The sequence below is a fragment of the Chiroxiphia lanceolata genome, chromosome Z (assembly GCF_009829145.1).
Source record: "Chiroxiphia lanceolata isolate bChiLan1 chromosome Z, bChiLan1.pri, whole genome shotgun sequence".
In the NCBI taxonomy this organism is placed as follows: Eukaryota; Metazoa; Chordata; class Aves; order Passeriformes; family Pipridae; genus Chiroxiphia; species Chiroxiphia lanceolata.
The window spans coordinates 48,525,909-48,538,104 of record NC_045671.1 but is presented as its reverse complement, the minus strand read 5'-3'; the positions used below and the strand labels follow the sequence as shown (position 1 = coordinate 48,538,104).

Genomic DNA, 12,196 nt, shown 5'->3' with positions numbered 1-12,196 from the left:
TTACATTGATGCTAACTGGTAACTTTTTTTTACCAAAAGTGAAAACAGGACAAGAACTCAATTTGGTTAAAGCCAATCCTCTCTTTGCACATAGAGCAGAGGGTGCTGTCTCATGAGTAGAAGCACAATAAATTATGATAGTTTCAGCCTACAAGTCCCACTCTGACATTACAAGCATATTGTGAACCTGTCCAAGGCACTGCCAAAAGCTGCCTTTTGTGTGGTAAGAGCCATGTGCTTGCATGCTGCATGCATCCCCAATGTGAATGGACGAACACCTGGTTGTTGTATGTATTTTCTCTAACTCCCATCAGGGTCTCACTGTGCGGGCCTGTTTAGCACCTCAGTGCTCGGGGGTTCTTCAAGTGCACCTAACCTACAGGATTATGCTCGTACTCATCGTAAAAAGCTGACTTCTTCTGGCTTCATAGATGGTATGTGCACACTCTCGCACATGCACGCACAAACCCATGTGCCACATTGAACTTCTAAAGATTTTGGTGGAATCCTAGAATATTTTGCCTTAGTATTGATTCTGTGAGTTTCTATTCCTTCTTTATTTGCCTGTAGGTTGCTTATGTTTTAATTTGATAGCGCAGTTAATTCTTGTTTGTCTTGAATTGAACACTAGCTCACAGGCTTGTAAGGCGTGGCAGGAGATTTCAGCAAGTCCATTTTTTAAGTAAACTAAAATTTTTGTTTTGAAATTCTGTAACCATTTTAAACATTGGCTTTTATCATTGCTAATTGATCTTCAAATTAAATAAATTACTTGGCGCATATGTGAGGAATGAAAGAAATTATAAAGTAATAAGTTAAATACTGATGGTGAAAATTTTAGGATTCCTAACCTTTTTTTTTGGTGGGGTTTGGATTACAAAGGAGCAGGAGATTTTCAGTTCTGGATAATCTGGGGTAGAGAAGAAACTCTCTCGCTAGATTTCGAATGTAAAGATGCCAAAGCACACCTTTATAACTGAGGTGAAACTATTCACGCTGTTTTCCCCCCCACTTCACTACTCAGTGTTCGACTCTAACCCAAATAACCTTGTATGCCAGAATCACCAGCTCATTCTGCTTGTTTTCATACACTTCATTACACATCTTGTAGTTACCAACAATCCAACTTTTCTTCTTTTTAACCTCTATTTAGATTTTTGCCCTTTTCCTTGATCCCCTCTGCATGCCACTCAGTTCTAATACCTTCTCATATTTTCTTTTTTTCTTCCTTCTTCCTTTCCTATTTTAAAATCTCCCTCTTTTGGTAGCTGTTACAAATTTCAGGTACCTGTTTTTCTCTTTCTCAGACACCACACGCGGTTCTGCTGTTAAAAGGTTTTCTATCTCATTTGCTCGACACCCAACCAATGGTACGTTTTGCTTTTATTTTAAAAACGAAAACAAAAACAAAAGGTTCCTTGCTTCATCCCTTTTATTTTTATTTAAAATATGGGGTGTACAGTATCATCCAACTGTCTGTTGTTCCTAACTTCAAGCACAATTCCAAATATATTTGTAATCATTAGATATCCTAAATCCCTTCTTTACCATTCATTAGTATAAATACAACATCAAAGTTCATTTCTTAGAAAAATCCTTGAAAAAAAAGTGCTACTGTTAATCATGATCTCTGTAATAAATTATTCTCCCCAACTTCTTGTGTGATCAGACTGTATGGTACAAGATAAACACAGAATGAAATCTGATCTTATTGGACATTACACTTCTTGATAGCTGCTACTTCTTCTTTGTCTTTCTCCTGCTGACCTGATTCCCTGAGCCTCCTGATTCTAAAATAAATCACTGAATTGACAGCTGGAGTTTATGACTATCTTCTTGAAGTGACGCTAAATTAAAAAAACTAAAGCAGAAGCTTTGGTTCCATTCCTGCTAAATTGCTATGTTATCACAGGACAAAAATTTATTTTACCTTATCATACTTCTCTGTTCATCAGATGTGCAAATTACTTAAATATTGCACTAAAAATCACAGCGAGAGAGCTGTGACTTCTTGAGCAGCATTGACCTCTTGAGCTTCAAGAGTGAGACTTAACTTGTCTTCAGTTTGCAAAAAAGGTCTGGTTTAACTCACAGGACAAAGGTATGTCTTTTTCTTCCTCAGCAAAATATTTTGCACCTCCTTTTCTACATGATTAAATAGGCCCCAAATATATCCTGTTCATGAAAACTAGACTCAGTCTTCAGCATCCACCAGACCTTAACGTAGCTTTTCCAGATTTCTTAACTGCAGTTTTAAAAAGTGCGTGACTGGTGGCTGATGGTGATGATATTGAAATTGCAGTGGAAATCATCACTATTTTAATGATAGATTCAAAATATAGTTGTTTAAAAACAAAGTTAATTAAAAAAAAATCTGAGTTTTTGTTTGGCTTTGCTGAGAAACAAACCCATAGTGACTTTTTTGCACTGCGGTGTGTCTTGAAGGGAAAGTGATACAGTAAGCCTGAATTAATAGCATTAAGACTGTGTTTGATCTAAAAGGCCAATTCTAGTGTCCTATTTCAAATAGGAAAGTTAGGAGTCCGTTTTTTGTCTTTATACTCAAACCAAAGAATATTTCCAAAACATACATATTCAGAAAGTAGAAACTGCATTTGAGTGTCAGTGTCTAATAATATGATTACTCTCTATTCCATTTAGCACTATCTTTTTGTGACTGTATTCTTTAAAAAAGGATCTAAATTGCTTGTATTGATCACATTGATTGTTCAGATTCATTTAATGCAGCAGTTTTACCACACATCTTTGACAAGATTAATGCATGCAGTACGAGCTCCTCTGAACCCTGAGTGTATTGGAGGTTTCCAAGGGTTCTCTACTAACATACGTCCATATTGATGTTGTTTCGTCTGTCCTCTGGACTATCACTTTGATTCTCCTTGTCCCTTTCACTCTGTTTTTTTTCTTATTTTTATGTTGTTATCACACCCTCTTAACTCATTTCAGACTACCCCCCCATCTTTAGTTCAAGGAACATGGTGAAACAAGTATCTTCTGAAAGTGCTTTACCTTATTTTCTGGGCCTCTGCAGAACACCCACACCTCTATAGGTGCTGGTCCATTTCCTCTGTGGAATTTCTAGGCTCCAGTGGTATGTGTCTGTAGTTTTTGAATCTAAGACAGCAGGGTGGCTTTTTGAGATGCTGCGTTAACCCTTTCATTGTCTTGCATTTTGACACGTTAAGAATTAATACAGCCAAAGTTCAAAGGCTGTTCATGTACAGGAAATTGCCTTTTTAAAGGGATACTGTCGGGCTTCTTCATCATAAAATTTCAAATTTATTTATCTTAACATCCTAGAATATTTATCATAAAATATTCAAATAAAACACTGCAGATAGATTTCCAGAGTATCTTTTAAGCCATATCCCTTAGACGTAAAGTTACTGCTACAACATTCTGCAATACGACTACCTGACAGCAGAATTGTTAAAACTCAACAAAAATGTTTGGAGGGGAAATTTATAAAACAAGAAAAATCTTCCCCACTCCCCTTTATTTTTTAAGGGCATGGCTGTATTTTGAAATTCCTTCCTGGTTTTCTGTAACATGCACTATGACAATAATATTTACTAAAAAGTTAACCTGACATTGTCCCACTTTGTTATTTGCAAATAGAAAAATAAATTCTCATGGAAATGATGGTGACTTTTCTGTCAAGGTAAAGAGAAAAATCTTACATTTCACTGTAATGCAACGAAAGGGTTTGTGCTTTGCATGCATGCAAATAATCATTTAGGATATTAATATGTATGCCAAACATCTTAGTGCTTACACTGAAGCTTAGCTACTGCCTTTGTAGGAGAATAGAAATTAATTATATTGTGGTGCTTCTTTTGTACACAGAAACCAAGTTTTTATGAAATGCAACATTTTGTTTATAATCTAAATGAAGCTGACATGAGTACACTTCAGTTGATTGTATATTTGTACCAATTGTCCCGGAAATTTGAGTATTGGCCAAGGTGGATCTAATAATAAAGATATACATAGAGACATTCTGGGGTTGAAACCTTGTTGAATTACTTCTCTATGCAAAGCACTAATGGGGAATGAATGGGGAACATTGCATATCACAGGAATATTGTTGCTTATTATCTTATGGGAAAGAACAGTTCACAGTCGTAATGCTATCTCTAATAAATGTGCCTTGGACTGAAATTCTAAACATTATTTCATTCACTATTGCTTCTTCATTTACTTAAAATAAATTTACTGTATTGAATTGCAAAGTTGTAGCATTACAGCTGAATGTTGAAAACACTAATGGACATATTTTCCTCTTCTGAAATGCAATTGGATGAAGAGCTGTTCATTGAGTTATCAAACTTGCATCACTTTATAGAACTGCAAATTTTTTTTAGCCAAGATGTTGAAATGCTTTTTAGTCTGCTAGTAATATGGATATGCATGGTTAGTGTATGATCAATACTAACATAGAAAAGCAAAGTCCAATAAATTTTTAGATTTTTGGGTTGCTTTACTTACCTCTTCTAATATATGAAACCTCTAGTCTTCTAAGTACTGTTTTTAAATGCATAAAGGTAGGTGTAAATCTCTCTTAGAAAGTAAAAACATGTAATCTCAAGGTACAAAAAATGCTAACAGTGGTTTTCCTTTGATATTAAAGGCAACAGTTTATTTTCACAGAATACTGAAGATGATAGAACGTGAATTCTGCAAATTTCTTTCTTGGAAGATGTAGCATTTTTAGCTCTTGTCTGCTAACAGTTGACAAAATAGCTATATCCTATTTTCTTGCATGAATGAGTTATCTATCTATTTAGTCATGTGCCAGGTATGAGAATGAGTAGGAGAAATACTGTCTTTTCCTGACTTTTTTTTGTAGTGATCTACTGAGTTTGTCTTAAAGGAAAATTATCTTTCATTAACTGATTTGGGAGTAGAGCACAGTTCTAATGTTTGAATAGTTTGTGTGTACACATGTACTTCATGTGTACAGGGAATTTGTATCCCATGGTATGTTACATGGTGTCTTTAGTTTAGCGCACCCTGGAAACTGGCCCATTTTGTTCCAACTCCTGTGATATTTAATTTCAGTGATTTCAAGGGTCCTATCTGCATGTACTAATGTAAAATACTTTTTATCATGCATTAATACTTGCATATGCAAGAGCTTAAATCCTGTCTTATGTTTGGAAATCTCTCTTTTTTATTATTTTTCTTTTAGGTTTTGAACTGTATTCCATGGTGCCTTCTATTTGCCCTTTGGAAACTCTACATAATTCCTTGTCTCTGAAGCAGGTGGATGAATTTCTTGCCTCTGTTGCTGCTCCATCAAGGGAAAATCTACAGGAGACATGTACTGGTTTTAGTTTGTATTTATTGTTAATTTTAAATTCTTGAATACTGTCTAATTTTTGCAATGTTTTACAGCTAACAATTAAACTAAGGATACTGCTTTTAAGAAAATGAAAATGTACATAAACTATAATTCTAAATTTTGCAGTATCCTTTTGTGGGTATGGATACTGTCATAATTCATTGTAGTAATGTCTCTGTTGAGACATTGTTGGGGTATTAAATTAAGGATTTAATGCAATCATAGTAGGTTTATTTCCCTTACTATTACATTGACTCCTTTGTTCTGTCCACACTGTCAGCTGAGTCACAGGTCATACTTTTTACTGAGCATTCAGTATTTCCAGCTTTATACTGGGCTGTTGTGCTGACAGTAACCACAGCAGAGGAGTGTTGCATTTACACTTAAAAATGTGTTATTTCCTGTTTCTTTTAATATTACTTGGGGTTTCACCTGTAGAGAGCCTTGCAGTTACTGAACTTTTTGGTAGTTTGTGCTGCATGTTTGAAGTTTAAATGAGCTTGAAATGAAATACAACTAAGTTCTATCCATGTGCACATCTCTGGGAAGATGACTTCCCATTGTGATTCTGCTGCTGTGTCTTTGGAAGTGGTTTAAGTTAGGTCAGATTTAGGTCATCTCCATATTAGGATGCTTATAATCAATGTGTCAGGTGATTGAAAATCATTCTTGTTGAGGAAGTGTCTAAAGACTCATGTTTTGATCAGAAAACTTATACGCAGAAACAATTACTGATACAAAATCTGTTAGGATTTTTCTTTTTTCTGTTACAGGATTTTTCCTTTTTCTTCCTGTTATTTTATACGGTTTAGTTTTAATCAGTAGCTAAACTGATAGAATAGGCCGTCTGTATCTGAGAAAGAAGATGAGCAATTTAAGAAAACTGATGCTACTGTATATGAAGTATATGAAAATTCTTAGCTATGCAAAATGCCTTGTTATGCTGGTGAGGAAATTTGTCATCAAAATCTGTTCAGAGTTGAGAATACACAAGATGAAAAAATACTTTAAAAAACCCTGGTCACACTCCTAACATATGGTTGTCACCTTTCTACAGAGGAGTGGTTGGAAATTAGACCTGATACAATTAAGGCCATACGTTCTTCGCTCTCCAGCTGTTTTCCTGTACTGCTTAGAGGTTGTCTGGAGATAAATGTTTTGTGTGCATTTTTCACAGACATTTTGGACTAAATGCCTACTCAGGTGCAATTTTCATAACCTACGAGAAGTAGCACTAATGCTTTCGCTAATCTTCTGGCAAGGCAGTGTTACTGAAATTCAGCTTAGCTTCCTTAGCAGCATGAACTCATTGTGTTGCTTTCTTAAATAAAAGGGAGATTTTTAGATTTGTCTTTCATGTTGAGAAATTTTGACACCATAGTCAAAAATGGGCAGCCGAGCTGTGTGATGGTGGTGTCTATGTCTGGACAGATACACAGTCCTATGGCTGCTGCTTTTGATGTTTGGCTTGGGTGAGAGTATTTTTGTTGTTAAATGATGTGTATATTCTTTTTTTCCCACCATTTCAGCTTCTCCAACTTACATGATGCCACTTTCAGGAAGAAAAATTTCTTTAAATACATATACCCCTGCAAAAATTCAACCAACTCCACTTGAAACTTTGCCTGAAAGGCTAGCAATAGAGAAACCAACCTTATGTAAGTAACCTCTGTCAGAGGCAGAATGACTACCTTGATTCTTTCCAGAATGATTTTGTAGGGCAGCTATTTCTTAAGATTCGCTGTCTGTGTAAGTGGGATCATTTTGTGGATCAGCAAGAACTCAATAGCACTGCACAAATAGTTTTAGCAGTAAAACTGTTATTACTTACTTTCCCTTATCCTCTAAATTGTTTCAATTTCTATGGGCTGAAAATTCATGGGGTTTTGTTTTGAAGTAGACAGCATTTCCAGCTATCTCCAAGTAAAACAAAGGAATTTATTTATTTAAATGGCAGAATTTCTAGACTGTTTTCTGAACATTTACTGTAGAGCTCTGTAACCAGGTTCTGACTGAAGCTGCCAATAACACAATAATGCATTCAATCATTAGTATGTTTAGTCTGAACTGTTGGCCAGCTATACTGTCTGCTTTTGGTTGTGCTATTTAGAGAACAAATTCCATGTGGGTTTCTGATTTAATTAGCTAGTGCAGCTTGTTTGTGTTTCTGTGCTAGGTAATACACACTTTTGATGCTTTTTAGCGTGAATATTAAACATAAAACCTAATGCTTTTTTTTCCTCTCTGTCTGCACAGCTATCCCTGGATCTCCTGTTAATGCATCTGATGTTAAGCTATCTCTTGAAGAGGCCTCAGTAGAGGTAGAACTTGGTGGTGAGACTCTTTCCGAGAAGAAATGATCAGACAAAACTGGAAACAACTCCTTAAATGTTCACTTTAGTGTGAGTTCAGCTAACTTACTGAGCTTTTAAAAGCCATTCATGTCTGCAGCTCATAGTGCACTTAAGAATCTTAAGCTTATTTGTGGTTAACTAGTGTGCACACTACATGTTTAGATCAAGTGTCTTTTCTCATTCTCTAAATTATTTCAGGAAATATATTTATCAGTTTGATGAACTGCACACCTTTAATGGAAAAGCTGCACATGAAACTTTTCTATGTCTTTAAATATCTACTGTAAACCTGTACAAAAAGAAAATGGTATGTGCTACAGTGGCTCTGTTTACGTCACTGTAATGCATTTTCTGTTGTCATCATAAACTTCTTTATTCAGGACTTTAAAATCTGTGAATTTCTTCTGTAGGCTGAAATGTAACACACATCTTGACCTTTTTTTAATTTAACTACATTTCCAAAGATATCTCTTCTGCCTGGTTTGAAGGCAAGCAGATATTTCTGCATTTTAATTATTTTATATCATATATGCTGCAATAATTAGGCATGATGGAGTGAGTTAATGTATCAGCACTTTTGACTACTCTCATTTTTTTTCTGTGTTTACGTCAGACCTGTAACATTCAAATACACCTTCTCTTTTTATTATTTAGTATACATGTTTGTATACGGGTACCTGTACCTCATCATCCAGCAGATGAAACTGTCTTCTATGTGCTTTTATCAAAACCTTCTTTTGTTTACTAAAAAAGACAGTTTTATGTTCTTTGCCATATGTTTCTACAAAAAGGTGATATTAAAAAGCAGATTTTGTAGAATGAGAAATGGTTACAGTTGTTCTGCTGGTAGGTTTATTCTAAAAATTGTAAATATTCCATCTATGCTTTATTATCATCCCTTCATAGTAGAGAGAGGCTTTGGACTACCGGAAATCAGTGCATACTGTTGTAGAATACTCAGGATTCATCACTGCCTGGGGATTTTCATACCTCTCTCCTTCCAGTCTAGGTGGTTGTGAGCAGATCTCATTAAAAAAAGAAAAAAAAAAAAAAAAAAGATTTTATAAGAGATGTTAGAAGTAGAACATGGAGTTATGGGGTTATATAGAATAATCATCCAGTCTAAGCAACTCTTTCTGTGGCATGAAAAATTACTGAATTGTAATTATCCCAGATGTACGAAACTGTCCACTTTTTTAAGTTCAAGTGGCTGAGTAGTAAGAACTATGAGTTAGGTAATTCTTTCATGTTTAAGTTGCGGAAGACATAGCTTATGAGTAATATGTTTAAGTAGGGCTCTTCCTTTTCTCCAGAGCCAGTGCAACTATAATTACATTCACTTTGCCACAGGGTCTGTTTTCAGTGTTTACCATATATGTAATGGCTTCTGCAGACAAATGCTAACAATGCTGGTTAATTACCAAAAATATGAAGGTTTTCACAGCTATATACTTCAAACATTTCATTTTCTGTAGCGTAATTGTGTTATTGACAGTGTTGGTCTTGCACACAACTGAATGTACACTTGTTTACCATTTAAAAAAAAAAAAGTTAAAATTTAAGTATGCCTATCATTCCAGTCAACCAAAGCTGTGGCATAAGTTTTTTTTATGTGCTCCTGAATAAAAAAACAAGGTCGCTGGCAACTTCTCTCCATTGTGGTTTTTTTTTTTTAAAGTGCTGTGAAATATAGTGGGTAGTTGATGCAGTAGTCTCAGTGGAAAACAATTTGCAGATAAGCCATTAATTTACAAATAAGCCAAAATTTCTCTCGGTGGTAAAGGACATGACTCAAAGGAAATGACAATATCATTTTATGATTAAATCAGTCCTTAAATAGCTAAACAGTAGTCCAGCATTCTGCAGGGTGTCTTCATGTTCCGGAATGGTAACAGCAAACACAGAACCACAGGGAGGGAGGGCTCTTCTACTTTGTAATGGTACACTTAAAGTAGGGCAGAACATGGACTCAGCAGATTTCAGTGTGTTTTTAGACCAGTTCCTTTACGTAGTTGCACTGTCTCACATTAAACTTTTTGAGCTCTACATCCTATTCCAGCCAGATTTGACAGTGGTCAAAGAATATGCTTACAGAAAACCAGTGGTTGAATATGCCTGTAACTCCCAAAATACTGCCACTGCAATATAGTTTAAGTAATCATTTAGCATTTCTTTAAGAAGCAGCATTACCAAATAGGCCAAGCCACAAAAATGTTTGTGAAAGCTCCTAAAATTACTTTTAATTCTTGTTTTATGTTTCTTTATTATAATAAAGACATAAATTTCAGTTATGTAATTGTCCAGCTAGGTAAAATTTTTAAGGGAAAGTAGATGTTCTTTCAAAGTTCAGCTGTGTAAAAATCCATATAAACAAGGCTAGGCAGGTGTGCATACAAAAAATAATTATCATACATATCCTTATATAATGATATGTCAAAAATAATGATCATACACTGAACAATAGCATCAAAACCAGAGTTCAAAGGAAGATTGCAGAAGAGATGTAACAAAGATTTCTAATAGCCATTTCAGTGCCATAGACAAGTGGCAGAATGTAGGGATTTAACACTGTTTTCTGTCATCCAGCACAGAGGGAAGCATAATATTCCTTTGTTTTCCTTGTATTTTTTCTTTATCAATTTACAGCAATTACATTGTTGACAGACCCACAAGTAATTTGCTAAAACAAAAAATGCAAAAACTTTTTCAAAAAGTCAATTCTGCAAAAAACAGTGAAAGAAAAAACATGTACTTTCTAGTAGTTGTTCATGTTTTCTTTTATTTTTAAATAATGATTTTAATTTTACTTGGTTTTATGAAGAGGACAAATTTTACTGTGTTCTTGTGCTCTGAAATACAGAAAGTGGTGTAATAACAAAGCAGTCTAGAGTGCATTACTGTGAAAAACAGATGTTGAATAAAAAAATAAACCAAATATTTTATCTATAAATAAAGGAATGTGTGTGTGAATGCCATCAAATGTGGGCCTAGGAGGAGGAGCATGCAATGAATACAGAGAACATCCATATCATAAAAGAGGTAGAAGACCTTTCAAGAAACTTAAATTCTGTTTTAATACAAAACCAGTCCTAAAGTGTACTTACTTAGAAAAAATAAAAATAGGCTGAATTAAAAAGTTGTTTGTCACTATGCCACGCATGGTTATGGATTTCCAGCAAAATTCAGATTTTCAAAATAATGGCTACAATTCTTCATAAGGGTAAGTGAATATTTAATAAAAAATGTTTGTTTCATTAGTCTTTGGAATAAATCCATGTGCAAAGAACCAACGAAAAACACTGAGTAAATATTCTCTAAATTGTTCAGCTTTCAGCCCTTATGATTAATAACTTCATTAATGCTCAAAATACCATAGCAGTTTCCAGCGTACAAACCTGAAATACAGGAATAGCAAGGGAAAAAAGCTTTTTGATAAAAGCTCTCTTAGGGTAATAAATAAGGAAGAACCTGCAGAGAATAATAGAAATTGAGCCCTTTTTCTATGTGTTTTACCTTTAATACTATGTTTTCTTTTCCATATGGCATTGTAATGTTATTCCAATTGACTGTCATTGATCTGAGAAGCTACTGATGAGCACAGCCACTGTGAGATGTAGATTACTTCATGTTCTGGCCAGGGTGACCATGCAGAGAAAATGGTCTGTAATGGTCTGTTTTGTTGTGCCACGGTTGCCGTGGCACTAAAAAGTGTTAAGATCTTAGGTGGGAAAACAAAGCCCAAGCTCCTCAAAATATCTCTGTTCTTCATACAAAATCTTGAATTATTTGAAAAAACATTGCAAAAAAAGCATTGAAATACAGTAGTCAGTCTGGGGAAAATCCTGGTTGCATGGAAAATGCAGAACTTTGAAAATGATTTAGGAATTTAGGGATTTAGGAAGCTGTAGGTTTTATTTTCAAATATTTGGTGTGGAATGTGGAAACTGTCCTTAGGAGAAGTTGTCAGGATCTGCTTTTCTTTTGATATGTAGAAATTTAAGAATTTTACATCAGGTTAATTCTGTCAGTGTGATGAATGTTATTGAATATTTGTAGTAGTTTCAACCAGGTTTTCCCCCTGCAGTTGAAAGTGGTAACCCCCAGGGGGTGGTAACTCCTGAAGTTTTGAAGTTTTGTCCAATGAGTGCTTCTGCAAAATATAAACATATCACAACCAAAGGAAAAGAAGAGTTGTAGTTGAGTCGAAGAAGAAGTAGCCATGTTCTGACTGCCACGAGGAAAGGGGCCCGGAGCCCCTTGGGGCCTCTGGGGCCCCCCCAGGCCCCCAGCGGGGGACTGCAGAGACTTGGAAGAGTGTTAGGGTGGGGTAAGTGCCTGTAGTTAAGCCGGGAGATGTTTTCTCCACCGTGGGCAGCGGAGACAGAACAGCAACAGCGGCGGCAGAAGCAACACTGGCCGGAGAAGGTGGCAGAGAGCCAGGACAGATAAGAACTGAACCAGACACCACCCCCCCCCC

At 35.5% G+C, this 12,196-nt stretch overlaps 1 protein-coding gene across 14 annotated transcripts in view; it reads left to right on the top strand.

Moving 5' to 3' along the window:
- The window catches only part of PPIP5K2 (diphosphoinositol pentakisphosphate kinase 2), a 47,521-nt gene extending 38,156 nt beyond the window's left edge, over positions 1 to 9,365 (top strand). For 3 of the 14 annotated variants that reach the window (XM_032675198.1, XM_032675200.1, XM_032675197.1), the window contains 5 exons: positions 315 to 434; positions 1,308 to 1,370; positions 5,213 to 5,344; positions 6,895 to 7,023; positions 7,622 to 9,365. In XM_032675198.1, the coding sequence (XP_032531089.1) occupies positions 315 to 434; positions 1,308 to 1,370; positions 5,213 to 5,344; positions 6,895 to 7,023; positions 7,622 to 7,725 (548 nt within the window). In that variant the 3' untranslated portion in view covers positions 7,726 to 9,365. The other 11 variants (XM_032675202.1, XM_032675199.1, XM_032675205.1 and 8 more) reach the window with 8 other exon arrangements.
- Positions 9,366 to 12,196: the final 2,831 nt, after the last annotated feature.